This window comes from Rattus norvegicus, chromosome 16 (assembly GCF_021556685.1).
Source record: "Rattus norvegicus strain SHRSP/BbbUtx chromosome 16, alternate assembly SHRSP_T2T, whole genome shotgun sequence".
NCBI lineage: Eukaryota > Metazoa > Chordata > Mammalia > Rodentia > Muridae > Rattus > Rattus norvegicus.
In genome coordinates, this window is record NC_141549.1 from 18,689,511 (window position 1) to 18,708,834 (window position 19,324).

The 19,324-nt window shown below is 52.9% G+C and overlaps 1 protein-coding gene across 2 annotated transcripts; it reads left to right on the forward strand.

Annotated features, from left to right (window-relative positions):
• The first annotated feature begins 9,551 nt into the window (after positions 1-9,551).
• Ccdc124 (coiled-coil domain containing 124) lies at positions 9,552-15,374 on the forward strand. Of its 2 annotated transcripts, none has more exon segments than NM_001106071.1 (5): positions 9,552-10,023; positions 13,186-13,355; positions 14,232-14,406; positions 14,492-14,606; positions 14,700-15,374. In NM_001106071.1, coding segments are annotated over 4 exon segments (654 nt in total). In that variant the 5' UTR covers positions 9,552-10,023; positions 13,186-13,196; the 3' UTR covers positions 14,905-15,374.
• The last annotated feature ends 3,950 nt before the right edge of the window (positions 15,375-19,324 follow it).

A 19,324-nucleotide genomic window follows, 5' to 3' on the forward strand; every position in this document is an offset into this window, starting at 1 on the left:
GTTGCTGTGGGGGCGCACCTGTGAGCCAGCCCTCAGAAGGTAGAAACAGGAGCGCACTATGGCTTCCAGACTCATTTGGGCTATGGAATGTTCCCCTGTCTCAAAACTACAGGACAGCAAATCAACCGGGCAGCTGCTGTTGTGACCTGGAGAGTTTGTCGTGCAGGCCAGAGGCTCTGTCCGCAAAGACAAGTCGAGAAGACTGCGGTTTGGCTCTGTGCAAGGACAAGACATACAGGGCCTTGAGTAGGCATGGCATCCTGAAATCTGTGCTCCTGAGGCCACCACATTAATTTTCTCCTGGGAAATCCATTTCTTGGATGGCCATGACCTGCCTGGTTTAATTTGGGGGGCGGGGGGGGGCGGGACAGACAAAGTAATATGTAGCCCAGCCTGGCCTCCCGTTTGCTATATAACTCAGGATAACCTCTCTAACACCTGATCCTCCTGCCTCTGCCTCGTTTGTCTAGCAAGAAGCTCAGGAGCCCTCCCACAATCTCCTCCCAGACCCCACCACCTCCTTTATTTCATTTTATTTAATGGTTTGTTGGTTTTCTGAGACAGGGCTTCTCTGGGAGGCCCTGGTTGTCCTGGAACTTGGTATGTAGATAAGGCTGGCCTCGAAACCAGAGATCTGCGTCCCCGGTACTGGGATTAAAAATGTACACCACCACTATACACCCCACCCCCAAAGATTGCTCCCTTTTATTTGTATATATGCAGACACATTCCGAAGCAGGGCACCGAGAGGCCAGAGGGCGGCTTACAGGAGTTGGTATTCTTGTACTGTGTAAGACTGCGGAGGATCGAACTCCTGTTCTCAGGCTTGGCAGCAAGCCTATGAAACCATTTCTGCGGCCCCTCTTTCTCTTTCACTCTGGCCTTGATTCTTTTTTCTTTTTTTTTCGGAGCTGGGGATCGAACCCAGGGCCTTGAGCTTGCTAAGCAAGCACTCTACCACTGAGCTAAATCTCCAACCCCGATTCTTTTTTCTTATCTGGATGGCAAACATCTCCACAGCAGCATTAGCTGCTAGCCAGGGTGGTAGCAGCCTTGCCTCACCCAGAATGTGTTGTGTCTGTCCTTCAGTCACCTGACACAGGCAGGCAGCCCTATCCACTCCCTGGCTTGGAGCAGCCTAATTTCCCTGGTTCCTCATTTAGCACTTAGGCTGGCAGATGTTATCAGGCTCCTCCACACGGTGAGCTGCTCTTCGGGAATTTTTCTTCCTCTCATGTTTGAATGATCCAGGCCCTCCAGAGCTCCAGGGTTCTTCTGGTCCCTGGAATGAAAACCTTGCACACCCCCGGCATGGTGGCCTCTGCCGCACAGCTGACTTCAATCTCCTAATACTGTTTTTAGCATTTTTGCATGCACAGCCTCCTGTACCACCACCCCCTTCCACCCCACTCTACCCCCTCCCACTGTTCTCCACCAGCTCTTTCCTGTGGTGGCTTCAGCAGGGCTCGTACAAGCTCTTTACCTGCTGACTCACCCCAGACTCTCACTCCAGACCCTCTCCAAGAACGGCCTGTGCCGGGCCAAGCGAGCACAGGGTCCCCGGCTTCCCTCTCCTCACCCCCACATCCCACCCTTGCTGACAGTCCCAAAGGGCCAGGTGGGGCCTCCCTTACATGGCTGTGTCTGTCTCCCCTGCTGGGCTAGGCATCTGTGGCTCAGGCCCAGAGCCTGCTGACATTCCTGTAGGCTCTGGGGCAGCAGGGGCGCTGTCAGGAAGCCAGGAGAGACGGAGCCGCATCAGGCAGGAAGCAGTTAAGTTCCTTTGGCTGAGTCAGCTTTCGGCTTGGCTGGCTCCAGAGACACCTGCGGTGCTGAAACCCAAGGTTCGCCCAGCTAGGTGGGACTTGCCCGTCATCCTAGCACATTCCCATGAAGGTGGAGGATCTTAAAAGTGCAGGGTGTCATCCTTGGCTTCAGGGTGAGCACGGAGACAGCCTGGGCTGCCTGAGACTGTCTCAAGTCCCAAACAGCAACCACAAACAGATTCAAGATTCAAGACCTGTCCACAGACATTGGACGCAGAGTTGGGGGTCCACTCTCAGAACTGGAGCTCCTCAAACTTAGCTCCCAGAACATAGCATTACCCACTAATACAGAATCCCATGAGGTTGCTGTGTGACCCACACCCAGTGACTGCACCTCTCTGGTTCCCCACATTGTTTCACCAGGGCTGGCCAGACAATGGGTTACACAGCAAGAGCTGAGATGCCGTTGCCCTAGCAACATAAAGTCAACCAGATTCCCAAGGGTGCTCTTCTAAAAATCCTGTATCTTGGATCAGGAACACGTCTCAGCAGGAGCGCACCTGCCCTTCACGTTTGAGCTGCTGACAGTGCTAGAAGAAGGGTTCCTGGTTCCTGGCTGTCATCCCACTCCCTCCAATACAGTAGGATCTGAGTCTTCCCTTCCATGCTGCTGCAAGCCAGCCCCAGGGCCCCCAGAGAGTTTGTCTTAAACAACAAACAGTAACGGGAGTGGGAGGAGGGAGTAGGTGTGTGAACTCCGCAGGACTCTTCAGGATGGAGGTGGGATCCAGGGCTGTCAGCCAGGTGGACTGGAAGTGCTTCTGTGGAGTCAGGATAAACAAGGCCTGGAACTAACTGAAGCCTTCCTGGCTCTGGTGGGGCTTGAGAAAATGTCAGCCAGGAGTGAATCCTAGGCCCCCCGATGCCCAGATCCCAGAGCCAGTGATGGATGCTGAGTGGGTCAATGGTTTTCTTGATTTTTATCCAACATGGATGGGTGAACCTGTGGCTTCAAGACTTTTAACGAACCTCGAGAACAATCTCACTATTTCCTCTGTAACAAAAATAAAAAGGCAAATTTTAAGAGCCAGAGAGAGGGCTCAGGAACTGCTCTTGTAGGGGATCCAGGCTCAGTCGCCAGCAACAACATCAGGTGTCTCAGCTCCAGAGCATCCAATGCTCATTTCTGACCTCAGCAGGCACCAGGCACACACATCCGCATAATTAAAAAATAATGAAATTGGGCAGGAGAGATGGCTCAGTGGTTAGGAGCACTGACTGCTCTTTCAGAGGTCCTGAGTTCAAATCCCAGCAACCACACGGTGGCTCACAACCATCTGCAATGAGATCTGATGCCTTCTTCTGGTGTCATAAAGACAGCTACAGTGTACTCACATACATAAAATAAATTAATTAATAAATAATTCTTTAAAAATAAAAAATAATGAAATTAATATCTCTAAAAAGGAAGAATCGAAGATGAAGGTTTTTTTTTTTTGTTTTTTTTTTTTTTGGTTCTTTTTTTTTCCAGAGCTGGGGACCGAACCCAGGGCCTTGCGCTTCCTAGGTAAGCGCTCTACCACTGAGCTAAATCCCCAGCCCCCGAAGATGAAGGTTTATTCAGCTGGACAAGGTGGTGCACACTTTTAATCCCAGCATTCAGGAGGCATAGACAGGAGGATTTCTATGAGCTCGAGGCCAACCTGGTCTACAGAGAGAGTTCTAAGATAATCAAAGTTACATAGTGAGATGCTGTCTTGAACACACACACACACACACACACACACACACACACACACAGTGGGGGAGGGGGGAGAATGTGGGGCTGGTTTTTGATCTCCTGGAGCTCTGCCTGTCACAAGAGCAGACCCCACAGGGTGGCTGTTTGATGGCGACAGCTTGTCCACATATCAGCACAGCCCACATTATACTGTGCAACAGATTGCCCGCAGGAGAGGAGGAGAGGGGTCAACCCCAGAAAGCAAACAGGCCCTTGGCCTCTGCTTTGTGTCCCCAGGGGCCTTGTCAGGCTTCATGCCTGCCCAGCCCACCTCCGAATAGAATAGGGCTCCTGCGGTTGCTGGATTTGGTCCTTTCTCAAACATTTGTTTTGAGACAAGATGCCTGCAGGTGAGTCATGGCCGGGGCAGCTGAAGGGAGAGAGGCTAGAGCTCTACAGCTGCACTGGTCCTAGAGGCAGATGAGAATCTGGGGCCACTGCAGCCTGGAGCCCTGAGGGGGGACCAGCACGAGGCACAGCGTTAGGACAGAGGCCAGGAATCTTCAGGGAGGAAACTGACATACAAGCCCCTCTGTGACAGTGAAGGAACAGAAGTTCCCAGAGTGAGTGATTTCATTGATTGAAAGGTCAAGAACATGCCAGGGCTGGGGGTAGCAGTGAGGGCTTGAAGGGGAGCCCAGGTGACTGCCAACAGTTTGGTGTTGGAATATTTTGTGACTTGACAGTGGTGGGGGTCCCTTAGAGGAAAAGGGACCAAGGGCCTGTAGACTGGAGTTTCTCTCTTTAAAAAACAAAACAAAACAAAACAAAACAAAACACCTGGGTACCACCCAGTCTCTTTCTTCTTCTTTTTCTTTTTTCTTTTTATTAGAATTATTTATTTTATGTATATGAGTGGTACACTGTACACAAGAAGAGGGCATCGGGCCCCATTACAGATGGTTGTGAGTCACCATGTGGTTGCTGGGAATTGAACACAGGACCTCTGGAAGAGCAGTCAGTGCTCTTAACCACTGAGCCATCTCTCTGGCTCCCTGGAGTCTCATTTACATGACTTTGGTCAAATAAACCAGACACATGAGCTGTTGAGATGGCTCAGCACCGGCTACTCTTGCAGAGGACCTCTGTGAGCACTGAATGCATATGGTGCAGACAGACAAGTGGGTGAAACAGTAATACACATGAAAAGTTAAAAGGCAAAATACACCAGGCAAGCTGCTGTCATTCCAGCACTGGGGATGCAGTGACAAGAGGCCCCCTGGGACTCACTGGCTGGCCACATGGGTGACCTCCAGGTGTCTCAGAAAAAGAAGACAAAGAGAAGCAAGGAAGACACTCAAAGCCATCCTAGAGGCTTTGCCCGCGCACACATACACACGAACACAGAATGAAGAAACAATTAACTTAGACATAATAGAAAACAACAAAAATAAAACCGAGGCCAGGCTTCGTGCAGCCAATCACAATGCACAAGTGAAGACCACAAGTTCCAGGCCAGCCTGGGTTGCAGGTCAAAGGAAGAAACTGGAAGCAGCTTCTTCTGCACCCTGGTGCAATGGGATCTGAACCCACCCACGGCCCCTGTGAGTTCGCCCTGGGTCTCACAGCAGCAAGAAGCCCTAGAAGGTCAACTCTGCTCCCGGGAAATTCCTCTGGTCTAGTGGTGTTGGCTTGGTCACAAAGAGACATGGGGTCTCCTGCCCTTAACTGAGTGAACAGAGACTTGTTTAGATTAATTTTAACTAAACTGATACCATTCTCTTCTCACATACTAGCTTTGTTTTTCTTTTTTTTTCTTTTTTTCCGGAGCTGGGGACTGAACCCAGGGCCTTGCGGTTGCTAGGCATAGCTTTGTTTTTCTATACCCACTACTTAGGACAGAACTAAGAACAGACTCCAGCCCTCACTGGAGATTCTAGCCAGGGGCTCCACTCTGAGCCACGCCCCTAGCCCCTCACTGGGGAATTCTGGGCAGGAGCTCCATCCCTGAGCCATATCCACAGCCTCTCACTGGGGATCCTAGGTAGAGGCTTTACCCCTGAGACATACCTCTAGCTCCTTCCTGGGGGATTCTAGCTTGGGCCCCAATCCTGAGCTACTCCCTCTGCCCCTCACTGGGGTATTCTAGCAGGGGCTCCACCCCTGAGCCACACCCCTGCACCTCCCTGGGTATTCTGGGCAGAGGCTCTACCCTTGGGCAGTGTCCCCACCCCTCTTTATTGTAACCCTGGGTACCTCTGGGGCCCCACTGTATGTGTGAAGATAAAGCAGTTTGCTCTGGCTGTGGATGGCTGGGTTTGCTGACTGAGGTGCGTGACCTCATAAGTATATCATGTGCAGGAGATTAAGGCTTGATTCTGAGTAGATGGATTTCGCAAGCAAGTGTGTGAAAAATGTACCTTTTGGGAGGAGCATATAGAAAGTTCTTCAAGGTGTTTTCCAAGGTGCTATATCAGAGAAAGTAGCTTAAAACTGGGTTATTCGGTCCCAGAATTAGGTGTCCCTGGTCTCCTCTCTCAACCCCTAGTTTTTTGAGGTGTTGTGTCATTCACTGATTCTGAGCTGAGTATAACCCTATTTCTGTCACGCTCTATGAGTGGTTGAAACATCGGGGTTTGAGGACAGCCTAACCTTTTTTTTTTTTTTTGGTTCTTTTTTTTCGGAGCTGGGGACCGAACCCGGGGCCTTGCGCTTCCTAGGTAAGCGCTCTACCACTGAGCTAAATCCCCAGCCCTTTGACAGCCTAACCTTTACAGGGAAACCTACCTCATAGAAAGTCATAGTGGCTGGCTCAGCTGGTAGAGTGCTTATAGCTCAGTTGTTAGAGTCCTTGTTGCTCAGTTGATAGAGTACTTGTCACTCAGCTGTTAGTTGTGGCTCGGGCTGGAGAGATGGCTCAGTGATTAAGAGCACTGGCTGCTCTTCTGGAGGTCCTGAGTTCAATTCCCAGCAACCACATGGTGGCTCGCAACCAACTGTAATGAGATGTGATGCACTCTTGTTATGTGTCTGAAGACAGATACACGGTACTCATCTACATAAAATAAATAATTCTTAAAAAAAATAAAGAGTACTTGTGGCTCAGTGGTATAGAATTTGCCTAGTGTGCATGAAGCCCTGTGTTCCAACCCCAGCATACCAGGGTATGGTACCCACACCTGTCGGACACAGAGAGCTCCTGTCTCAGCATCAACAATGAAAAGAGGTCCACTTGGCTGCTCCAAGAATTTCTGTCTCCGAATAACCTGCAAATGTATCATGCCTACCAATGTCATCTGTGAACTTTGCCATTCAGATAAATTAATAAGCTTAATAACAAACACTAGGGGATGGATTATCAGGAACAAATGTTTGCATTTCTCTAAAGGTACCTACGGGCCGGCTGTCGCCTCTCACAGAGACAAGTCTTCCTCCTGTCACTCAGGGAAGCAGACAGAGCATTTCTCATAGTTCTTTTCTTCCACCTTCTCTTTTTGGTTTTCTGTTTATTTGTTTTTTGTTTGTTTAACCAAGGTCTCTCTATATAGCCCTGACTAGCCTGGAACTCACAGAGATCCTCCTGTCTCTGCCTCCCAAGTGCTGGAATCAAAGGTGTGCGCCACCATCTGCCCAGCTTTCTGGGTTTTGTTTGCTTGTTTTGTTTTTGATTCAGGGTCTCCTGTAGCCCATGCTGGCCTCGAATTCAAGGCTAGCTTTTGAACTCCTCCCATCCTCAGACTCCTGTGTCCCGGGTGACAGGTGGATGCACCATGTTCACCTTTCGGGCTTTGTCCACACAAGGGCTCTACCCACTGAGCCACAAGCACTCTAGTAACTTAATCTCAGTACCCACTTTTTAAAATTACATCCTACTTTGTAGCACAGGCTGGTCTCAGATTCATGATATTCTCCTGCCTCAGCCTCCTGAGTGCTACCACACCAGGTACTGTTCAGCTCTTTTTTTTTTTTTTTTTTTTTTTTTGTGAATCTCATACAATTGGAACGTATTCATGGCAGCAGAAGTGCTGTGTGCTGGACCCATCTCCCCTGGGGTTATGCCATCACTGCAGAGGCTGATTGCCTCCAAAAGGCTTGAAAAAGCCAACATTAACAGTCCACAAACTGAAATACCATGTTGACAGTTGTATGTCTCTCCTTCTGCCCTTCTCAACGTCTACCACATGGGTAAGGAGCCAGTGTAGGCTGTGGTTGGGGTGGGGGTGGGGGTGGGACAGCACCTCTTCCCACTGAGCCTTCTTTCCTGCCCTGTGTTCCCTCTCACAATGAGCAATGGACACCTCGATCTGCACCTTCTGCTTTCTTACCAACAGGGGCATGCCTGCCACCACAGCTCCTAAGACACTGAGGCAGGGGCATCAGTTCAGGGTCACTTATGGCTACACTCACTCACTCTCAATAAACCAGCAAACAAAGCCAGGTGTGGTGGCACACACCTGCCTGTCCCAGCAGAGGCAGGTGGATCTCTGTGAGTTCCAAGGCTAGCCAAGGCTAGACATTTAGAGTCTCTCAAAATAAAATAAAATAAGAAATAGAAACCTGAGGTCGGAGTCTTCACGAAAGGTTCAGTCCTGATCTGTGTACCCCATACCTGAGTTAGGCTGGGGTAGGAATGATTGGAACCTGAGATAGGAGAGTGGCCCTTCACCCAGAGCCCTGACTAAAGCAAGGATCCAGTCTGACAGTTTCCAATGCTCAAGCCCCTCCCTCCCTGGCTGGAAACCTGCAATTTCCTGGGCATCTCCAAGGACCCCATTTCTAGGGTGGGCAGGTCCATTCGTGCACCTTAGCAGCTCATGCCTCTGGCTCGCCACATCCCTATCTGCAGCTAGAGGTGATGGAGACAACCTCGAACCTCAACACTTGCATTCACGAATAAACACACACACTCACATGCACACATACACAGGCACTCACACATACAACATGCACATATGCGCAGACACACAGCGGCACACATGTGCACATACACCCCCACACATGCACACGGGAACATGCACACACAAACACACTCAAACACGCTCACACTTTAAGGAAAATGTAATTTTGAAAATGTAAATGTCTTTTATCAAAGCAAGGCTTTTCCCTGAAAATCCTCGCCTGTGCCTCAGGTGGCCTCCCACTCGTGTTATCAAACCTTCATGCTTAGTCACATGCTTAGTCACTGAGCATCTGGTTTTTACCTGAGTCAATTTCCCTGGAAGAATTGGTAGCTGGTAGCTCCTCGGGCTCTGGGGGACAGCGGGTAGCTGTGCTCCAGTCACCAGCCTCACAGTGAGTAAAGAGAGGATCCTGCCTTATGGTTCGAGGAGGATGGGCTCAGCCCCTCCCTCTCCTTGTGCCAACCCGCCTTTCCGGATGCCAAACAACACCCCAATGCCCGCAGGTTCCCTGTTCCTAACATCACAAAATAGGGAAAGCAGCATCAGGCAGGACCAGGCCTGGTAATTTTGGGAAGGAGGCTGCAGGGGCTGGGGCTGACAGGAAACAGGAAGGCTGGTGCTAGGGTGGTGGAGGAAGACCTGCAGGCAATGAATGGGGAGCCAGGGCAGATGTTAGAGCGGGGAGATCCCTGGGTGGCTCATGTCCCAGCAGAGGCACCATTGGGAGGAATGACTCAACTTGTCCCTCCTCAGGGGTCTGACACCCAGAAACTCCAAGGATGACCCGAAGTGGCGGTAACTGTGACAGATATACACAACATCTGAAATATTACAGACTAAGATTAATTTAATCACCAATGAAGCAACAGAAGCATCAAAAAAACTAGCGGGGGGGGTGAGTAAAGAAAAGCAAAAGGGTTACACGGTGAGAATCGGCTTCAACAACAAGGGAGGGGCTGACGCGGGCAGCAGAGGACACCGAGTAGCTGCGATTTATTTAGTGATTCGGCTATATTCAGTTAATTTTGAGACAGTGTCACTTTTAGCTCAGGCCACTTTTAGTCAGTCCTTCTCCTTCGAGCCCCATCGTCCTGTGAGGAAAATACCGCTACGTCAGTTGCATTTAGTCTAATCCAATTTCTACTCCCTCTGATCCTCAGTTTCCCGACTCCAACAGGGCAAAGAATGTCTTCGGACTTTTTTTGAGCTGGGGTAACCATTGGCCTGACAAAGAGCCGGGAGCAGCCAGGCCCACACCCCGCGTGGGGCACGGACGCCCCCTGGCGGCACGGCAACCATGTCCGGGCCGTCGCGCTTAGGGCTAGGGCCGGCCTCGCAATCTTTCCTCCGGGCAGCGGCCATCTTGGTGAGGTCATTGTTTTAGAGTGTAGCTTTTATCCTCCTCTTTTGTTCATAAATGTCTGAAATGAGCCAATAACATGATATTCTAAGAAACATTCTGCTTAGAAAGAAGAACTGGCAACACTGGTTTAGTATTTTGGCTAAGAGAAAAACTGATACAGACTCTACCAAGATGGCGGCACTCGAAACGTCATGAGCGGAGCGCCACCAATAGATAAGTGCGCAGATGCGGTGACGTCACCGACACGCGACCAAGCCGGTGCCGGGGGAAGAGGTAGGAACGGCTGTGGCGCGGGCGGAGCCGGGTTGCGGGGCACGCTGGGCGGGCGCGGCTCGGCCTGGGGGTCCTGCCGGCGGGAAGGCGGAACCGGAGATGGGGTGCCCGGTGGTGGGTGCTCCCAGCGCGCAGGCGCAGAAGCTCGCGGGGAGTTCAGCCAGTTTCCGGCCCAAGTCGAGCCGGGAGGGCTTCCTGAAGGAGGAGGAGGAGGCGTTTTCCGCCACTTTCCTCCTGCCGTGCGGCCTGGCAGTCATGGGGAACCACTGAGGCACTTTTCGAAGGGGATTATTTAGACTTCTGGTCTCATTTTGTAGCCTAGGCTGCCTCGAACTCGGTGTAATCCTCCTACCTCAGCATTGCCAAGTGCTGGGATTACAGGCGTGGGCTCACGATGCCCGGACTGTCTTTTCTTTTTCTTTCTTTTTTTTTTTTTTCGGAGCTGGGGACCGAACCCAGGGCCTTGCGCTTCCTAGGCAAGCGCTCTACCACTGAGCTAAATCCCCAACCCCCTAGGGCTGTCTTTTGCGGATTTGATTAGGTCCAGGTCCCTGGTGAGGAGGGTCCTTGCAGTCTGTGCTCGCGGACTCCTTAATGCCCCCAACCTGCTGATTTATTAAATGACAAATTAGACATTCAGGCAGGAGGATTGTGAGTTCCAGGGCAGCCTGGGCAAGATACCGGGATAAAAATGTCTGGATGAAAATGACCCCAGATACCTCCACCTACCCCCCCCCCCAAAAAAAAAAAAACCAAAAAAACAAAAACACCCACCGCCACCACCAAATGCCTTAAAGAGAACTTTCCGGTCTGAAAAAGTCAAGAGTTCTCGGTTTGCTTTCTCACTGGGGCCACACCTGAACTGGTTTGCCTCTGCTGGGACTAGAGGCATTTGCCACCATGCCATGCGTGGCCCTGAAGTTTCAACAGTTTACTGGATTAAAAAAGTAGCACACCTGTCATCCTGCTGAGGCAGGAGGATGGAAAATTCCAGGCCAGGTGTGCAAGTATTGAGGGCAGGGGTGATTTGTGTGCTCGAAGGCTCAAACGGAGGCAGGTGTGGCTGTTATAGGAAAGAGATTCCGAGACTTGTGCCTTGGCAGCGCGGAGTGGAGTCGCGCGCCTCAGTTTCCCTGGGTGTCCAGGAGGGTGGCCTCGCTTCTGCACGTGCTCCTGGGATCCCTGGAGAGCTTTGCTGCCGGCCTAGTGCAGTGAGAAGCTTGGGAGGAGTCAGGGAATGTTTGTGGTCCACACGCACTGTCTTGTGCAGGGTTCTGGTATCCCAGAATTCACAGCGTTCCTGTGTGAAAACTGAGACACACAGGCGTGCCTTGGCCACAGGGGACCCAAGTTGCCGTGGTCTACCTTGCGCTTTGTCTGTCTGATGGCCCTTTTGAGGCCAAATAGTGCTTAGGAGCCAGGTCAGGGCCCTCCACCATTCATGAACTGGCCTCACAGCCAGCTCCCAGGACCCCATGCCCACATGGCATTCATACCCAGCTGTGCCCACAGGATCTGAATGGGGCTCTGTAAGCCAGATAGGAGTGTGTCCCCAGTCCTGCCTCCCTCCTCTTTCCTACCCTTCACTCACCTACCAGAGCCTCCTTGGACCCCTATAAACATACAACCTCATTCCTGCTGCAGGACCTTTGCATGCCCCTGCTGTCTGCAGGGACTCCTCTCCTGATAGGATACATGGCTGTGTATGCACGGGGTTTTCAGTAGGGGCCGAGTGGATTTTACATAGAGAGGGCTTGAGGGATGTGATATCCTTGTGGTCCTGGCCCACTAGGGACTGTCTCCCTCATTCTGAGGCACTGAGCTGGAGATGGGGACGAGGCAGAGAATATTCTAGATGAGGGCACTAGGTGGCGAAGTCTGAGGTCCAATATGTTGCAGGCTGTGGGCAGGTGCATATTGGGTGTGGTTATTTCTTTGTGTATCTAAGATGGCCTGAAACTTGTGATCCTCATGCCTCAGCCTCCCAAATGTTTGGATCGAAGATACACCCCACCACACCTGACAGGAACAGGGGTGTGCCTAATACCAGCAGCATGGTCTCCCCGTCACTGAAGTCCAGCCTCATCAGCTTGTCCACTTACCCCAGGGATAACTGACACCCCACAGTTGTTCTGGGGGCTTACAGTTGAGTCAGTTTATATACAGTATCTCCTTCAGGCACGGATCCATGCCTCCTTTCATCTGGTGGGATCCAGTGAAGTTCACAGGCCACAGCCCACCCCGTCTACACAGGCTCTGATCCAGGGGACAGTGTGAAAGAACTCATCTGCACAGTCTAAAATAGGGCACCCCAACAGCAGCGAGAGTCGCCCACCTTGCAGGGTCCCACTACACCTTGATGGATGGTAGAATATGCTCCACACAGCATACATACTATGGCACCTTGGATACTTAGACACAACACAAAACCCACTGCTGAGTGACAACGGCCAACACAGAAGGCCACATGGTGAATACCTGAGTGCAGAAATTACCTCCAGGGACAGGCAGAGGGCAAGTAGCTCAGGGACTGGAGCAGGGACAGAAGTGACAGCTGATAGGGATGGGATCTACTGGGGTAGGCAGTGCTGGTCTTTGCACAACATTGTAATTAGAGTTTTAAAAACTTATTTCAATGGGCTAGAGAGATGGCTCAGCAGTTATGAGTACTGACTGCTCTTCCAGAGGTCCTGAATTCAATTCCCAGCAACTACATGGTGGCTCACAACCATCTGTAATAGGATCCAATGCTTTCTTCTGGTGTGTCTGAAGACAACGACAGTGTACTCACGTTCATAAAATAAATAAATGTCCCTGTCTAGAATCCCCCAGGGAGGGGCTGAGAGAGTAGCTCAGAGCTAGAACCCCTGTCTAGAATTCCCAGTGCAGGGCTTTGGGTGTAGCTCCAAATGGAGTCCCTGCCTACATTTTGTGGGTGCAGAGTTATATATATATTACTAAAACGAGAGGGAATGCTGACATGTTGCTCCTTGCTATCCCAATAGCTTCCAAGAGTCAGACAGGGTCATGTTGTCAGGCCAACCTGGTGTACTTAGTGAGACCCTGTCTTTTAAAAAAATCGTTTTTGCATGTGGTCTGTAAGGTCGTGGAGAGGGGCGGCCCTAGCCCCAGTCCAGCCCCTCCACAGTGTCCTTCCTGCAGCCTGCTGAGGGATGCCCAAGAAGTTCCAGGGCGAGAACAGCAAGTCGGCCGCTGCCCGAGCACGGAGGGCTGAAGCCAAGGCGGCAGCTGATGCCAAGAAACAGAAGGAGCTGGAAGATGCTTACTGGAAGGATGAGGACAAACACGTGATGCGGAAGGAGCAGCGCAAGGTGGGCGCTGTGGGGCTTCGGTGTTGAAAGGTGACTCGAGGTAGCCATGGAGGGATGCATATGCAGAAGCCAGCTGAAGTGGGTCTGCATTTGTCTCCAGCCTTAATTGTGTCATCATTCCTTCCTGACCGAGGCCTGTCTTTGAGCCAGCCCCAGGTGCCTACTTAGTACTTGGTACCAGGTTCGGGCCTGGTGCTGACGGGTCTTCCCACTAGGTGGCGACAGAGACCCTTTCACCTCGCAGGCCTCACTCTGCAGAGCGGCTGAGATGCCTGGTACCAGCTTTCTTTGCCTTTAGGGTCTCTGTGACCCAGGCCGGCCTGGAACACCTGGGCTCAGCCTCTCCTCCTGCCTCAGCTTCCCCTGCAACTCAGTAATACTCCACATTTGTACCATGATCAGAATTTTGTGTTTCTCACTCAATACTGATGGCCACTTGGTCCTGGGCTCTTGAAACTGTCCGAAAAATCTTCCTTCTTTTGGGGACGGGCTCTCCTACCCAGACCCTCTGTCCCTGAAAGACTGAGAGTGGGATGTTCAGAGCCAGTGGAGGAATTCCAGAGGGCAGGCTGGTGTGCAAAAACCTGTGGCAGGACAGGGCTGAGTCGAGGAGCCTCAGGAAGATGCTGCCCCTGGCTTACAGAGAAACAGGCAGACGCCAGTAGCTGCCCTCAAACACGTTTGACTTTGACCCCAGACAAGCATTGCTCCCCACGTTTGGGGCAACGGCACATGGAAGACCCGGTGAAACACTTTAACTGTCCAGGTCCTTTTGCACAAGGGTGCTCTGGAGGAGCGGGGAGGAGGGACCCAGGCAGCTTCTGTCTGCATAGCATTGGGGTAGGCAGTGCTTTTTGACCCTGTTGCCCCCTGCAGGAGGAGAAGGAGAAGCGACGCCTGGAGCAGCTGGAGCGCAAGAAGGAGACACAGCGCCTGTTGGAGGAGGAGGACTCACGACTCAAAGGCGGCAAGGCCCCACGTGTGGCGCCCGCCAAGGTCACACGCGCGCAGATCGAGGACTCACTGCGCAAAGAGCAGCGCGCAGAGCCAGGTGCGCATGTGGCCTGGGGTAGACCCCCCCAACCCAGGACTTCGCCTACTGCCGCGTTCTCACATTCTGTCCCTGTCACCCTCAGTGGAAAAGGCCAAGAGCCACCTGGAGCTGCCACTGGAGGAGAACCTGAACCGGCGCCTGCAGGAAGAGGGCAGCGTGGAGGCGCGCACCGTAGAAGACGCCATAGCAGTGCTCAGGTGGGCGGGGTAGGGCTGTGTGGGCGGGGCCCTGAGGAGGACAGCGTGGTGGGGGCGGGTCCTAGGCATGGGTCTTGACTCTTTGGCTTGCAGTGTGGCTGAGGAAGCTGACAGGCATCCTGAGCGCCGTATGCGAGCGGCCTTCACCGCATTTGAGGAGGTGCAGCTGCCACGGTTGAAGCAGGAAAACCCCAACATGCGGCTCTCACAGCTGAAGCAGCTGCTGAAGAAGGAGTGGTTGCGCTCTCCTGACAACCCGATGAACCAGCGTGCGCTGCCCTTCAATGCACCCAAGTGACAGAACCGGGCTGAATCCAGCTTGTCCAAGTCAGCTCATCCCTCTTCAGCCTGGCCTGACCAGGGATTAATAGAGTTCCGGGTCTGGGGGTCTCCCAGCTGCGCCATAGGTCACCCTCAACAAACCAGAGGGTCCCCGCTCTGACATCCTAGCCCCCGTGCATCCTGCAGAGCCCGGTGGAGTGCCCGCGCAATAAAGGCTGTGGCGAGGCTGTCTGAAGCCCATGTCTATATGTGTGGTGGGTCCCATAGGTGACGGGAAGGGCTGTATGGTGACCATGTCTGAGCCACTAGTCCAGACCCGTAGCACCCTCCTTGGATAGCAGGGCAAGGTGATTGGAGAAATGGCTGAGGCTTGAAGTCACACAGCAGTGGGGAGCTGCAGCCTGTGCCCGCCCTGAGCCTGAGGTATAAGGCAGATTTCTCCAGGCTGACACACAGGGATACAAGTGTGCTGGGCTGACTGACGCTAGCTGATAGGATTTGACCCCAGAACTGCTTTTTCTAGGTGTGTTACTCCTGAAGAGCAGAGAGGGAGCTGGAGAGACCCACAAGCCTGTGGGCAATGCTAACAGCATCATGCCAGTGAGGAAGGCTGGCTTGCACCCTGGCCATGTCCCCATCTGAAAATGGCTGGTAGAAGCACCTTTGAGAGGCAATGGTCAGACAACCAGCAGCACATACTGAATGTAGAACTTAATGTCTAACAGACATGGGCACCGAACTCATGCCCTACTCCTGACCCAGTGGTCATAAGGCATTAAGATGGCCTATCATGGGGGAATTAAGGCACAAGGGTGGGAACTGGGGGTGGGATTTATAAAGTCCTACAATACTGACACCTGGCATACACAAGGTTGTCACCTGCCACTTGTGCCCTTGTCAGCCCTAAGTTTTGGGTTTTCCAGACACAGCAACTGTGTCACTTAGGACCTTTTACCCGCCCAGCTTCTTATACCAGGAATGATGCAGGTGTCCCTGCCTCCAAGGGCCAGGGCTGGGTCCCATATAAATGTAAGCTTCATGGAGTGGGCCTTTGAAGAATGTGAAAGAGTTCTGTACCTAATCAAGAGAGACAGGCCATTGATGCCAAGGGAGGGAGAGACACATAGATACTGGATATGGCTGGAAAATCATCTTCAACAGTAAGAAGTATAGCAAGGTTTGTGGGATAAGTAGCAGTGACTGCACTTGGCCAGCATGTTTGGGGGCTTGAGCTCCAGCCTACAACTGGAAACTCAAAAGCTCTAAACCAGCCATGGGGGTGTGTGCCTGCCACTTCCAGCCCTCCAGGCAGTCAGGATTTCGAGGCTATCCTTTGCAGAGGCCAGTGTAGGCGCCATAGTCCTAAAGGTCTTGTGGGGAGAAAAGTCTACCGAAGAGACTGACCCAGGCTTGCAGTGCACCCAGAGGCAGCCCTGGGAACAGGCAGTGGGGTGCCTGGCATCTCTGGAAATCACCTGGGACTCTTGGTGAGGCAAGAGGTTGAGGGAGGCGCCATGCATGGGGCGTGGCAGCAATGCCATGCAGTAGTTCGGGGTCAGTATACCTGAATGTGTCATTTCCTGTACCCCTGTGTGTACCCTGTGACAAAGCAGCTAGAACACGGGAGGAGAAATCCACCATCCTTGCAGCTCCAGGTGCCTCAACTAGAAAACAGGTCCTGGGAGCGCCCTATAAGGAGGTGTTTCCACTGCATCCCACCTTAGTGGCCTTTAAAATCTTAAGCAAAGTTATCTTGTGTTCCTGGGAGGCTGCAGCAGGAGCCAACCTGGGCTACAAAGACCTTCTTCCGACCCCATACTTCCAAAAAGACAATTGAGGGAGCTAGAGAGTTGGTTCAGTAGGTAAAAGCACTTCATAATTGTGACTCCAATGCCAGGGCCTCCGATGACCTCTTTGATCTCCAAGGTCACCAGATACACACGTGGCCCAAACACATATCTACTTATGTGTGTCCAGACCAAAAACAACAACAAAAAAAAACCAAAACCATAAAACACTATACACATAAACGTTGAAAATTAAAAACTGTAGCTAAGAGACAGTCTAATATAGCCAAGGTTGATGTTGAACTTATTCTCCCTCCATCTCCTTTCTGCTGGTACCAGGATGCACCGCCACACCCAGCTTCCAGGACCACTAATGACGCAGAATTGGCCACACCATGTAGGGCATCGCTAGAAAGGTACAAGCGCCCTAAAGAAGGCGACCCGTGGAACCTCCCACTGGCCTGTGTTGGACTCTCCTGGTGACAGGAGGAAGCCGGGCGGGAGGGGTAGGGGTCTGGGAGCGCACGGCAGAGCAACGCGCAGAACCATGCATCTGGCTGTTTTCCTACAGAGTGAGGACATAAAGGAATGTGGTGGCCCTTGCCAGTCATCCCAGCAATGTGGAGTTTGAGGGAGGAGCATTGCTGTAAGTTCAGTGCCAGGCTGAGCCACATACAGAGACACTGTGTCAAAAAAAAAAAAAAAAAAAAAAGACACGGACCGGAGCAGAGGAAACAACCTTTGTTCTGTAGAAAAGCCCCATCTCCCGGAATGCAGCCCGCGCCTGCGCACTAGCAGTGGGGAAATCCCTGACTCCTGTACGGGTTTGCCGGAAGGGAGTTCCGCGCAGTTGCCAAGGAGACCAGGCGGTCCTAAGAGTCACGCGCTGCGCACGCGCGGAGTACTTTGTTTCCCTCACCTGGGCTTTCCCTCCGTGTGTATGTGGGGGGGGGGTTCTGCGCGCATGCGCCAGCCGCTGCTAGTCCCGGGGGACTAGGGGAATCCTCCACCGCCACTGCGCCCACGCGGTCCGGGGTAATCCGCTTGAACCAGAGAGGAGCTCCTGGAGAGGGCGGCGGGGGAGGGCTGCCGGCGGGGTCTTCCCCAGGTTTCCTCCCTCGCGGTCGCCATGGCAACCGTGCGGGGGCTGCAGAGAGGGCTACAGGGAAGCCGGGTAGGTGTGCGCATGCGCCGCCAAGGCCGGGGGTTTCCCTTTTGCCGGGCCTGGACGACTAAGACAAAGGGATCCACGCGCTGCTGGAGAGGAGAGCGGGGTGGGCCTCGCACGGTTAGCCACACCTGTTATCCCAACACTTAGTGGAGGCATGAGAATTAGGAGTTCAAGGCCATTATGGGCTCCGTGAGCTCTTGTGAAAAAAATCACATGGCACAAAGCCTGCAGCCAGAATTTGGCTCCTCTCCCCCTGTCTCTCCACTCATTTCCCCCTCCCCCCTGCGACTCCCCATCCACAACCGTCTCCCCAGCCTAGCCCCCTCCACTTCCCCAGGTCTCCACCCTCTCCCCATCCCGGTGTCATGAACTCCAGCCCAGTGTATGGTACAAAGACCTGGCTCCCTCACGTAGCTCCGAGCGGTCCAACCGGGTGACTGGCCCCACCGGCAGCGCCTTTGGTGTACTCTGGGGCGCAGCCCGTGCCTCTCCGTCCGCATCACTCAGGTGCGTGGCAGTGTCCAGAGGGACAGTCTCCTGTCGCGGACCGCAGCGCCACTCTTTAGGGTGCAGACGCCTTCCTCGCGCCTTTGTCCTTAGTACAAAGCTTTCTTCCATCCTTTGTGGAGAGAGCGTGTGACACACAGGCTATGGGAATAATGAGCCGCAAAGAGGGTCAGGTCCCAGCGGACACCCTGAACACACACGCTATTTGATCCCCAGTGGCGGGGCAGCCCCACTGCGTTACTGAAGTTTCGGGGACGCCCTACAGAAGGCATGAAGGCCTTCTGTGCTGGGTCCAAAGGTCCTTCCCAGCTGTCTGTGCACAGACCCCCTTCTCCGGCACCTTTATTTGAGGTTGACTCGCCCCAATTGCCGCTTCCTCCCGGCTCCCTAAGTGTCTTTAGGTGCCTCTTTCTCCTTGAGGAGGGTGATGAATGTATCAGGAAAGGAGGGCGTTAGGGACCTGAAACCGGGGCGAGATGGCCAGTAAGGACGCCGGTCGGGAAAGATCACCTTCAGTCTATGAATGAGATGTGGGAGTAGTTGGCACAGGACAGAGCTGGCCAAAGGGTCCAGATTCTAGGGGTCACCTAGGGGTTCTGGGAAAGACTATGGGTCTGGGAAAAGCCAGGTTGGTCTCCTCGCTTGCAAGGAGAGACAGACAGGGGAGATGTGCTGGACCGGAATGTGACCTGTCACCAAGCTATCAAGGTGTTTCATGAGGCAGGGATTGTTGGGAGTCCAAGAATCGCGGCTTGAGGACTCCACTCAGGGCGATACAAGGTTCAGGGTTCCCCACAGCGATGGGAGTCCTTTGTCGTCCCTTCCCCCACATCTACGTCCCTCCCTCGAGCTCTGTTCTTCAGACCCCGAAGTCCCCCTTTCTGCCATGTCTCTCCCCGCCCGCAGCTCCGCGATGGGAGGGGCCCTCGCAGCCCGCGGCTGTCGCCAGCGCATCCCAGCCCCGCCCGTCC

What these genes read in the sequence shown, in the direction of transcription:
- Ccdc124 (XM_087587736.1), top strand. Translation starts at nt 13,197, where the DNA reads ATGCCCAAGAAGTTCCAGGGCGAGAACAGCAAGTCGGCCGCTGCCCGA. An exon ending in TGCGGAAGGAGCAGCGCAAG is followed by an intron (nt 13,356 to 14,231) that starts GTGGGCGCTGTG and finishes TGCCCCCTGCAG; the next exon opens with GAGGAGAAGGAGAAGCGACG. An exon ending in AGAGCAGCGCGCAGAGCCAG is followed by an intron (nt 14,407 to 14,491) that starts GTGCGCATGTGG and finishes TGTCACCCTCAG; the next exon opens with TGGAAAAGGCCAAGAGCCAC.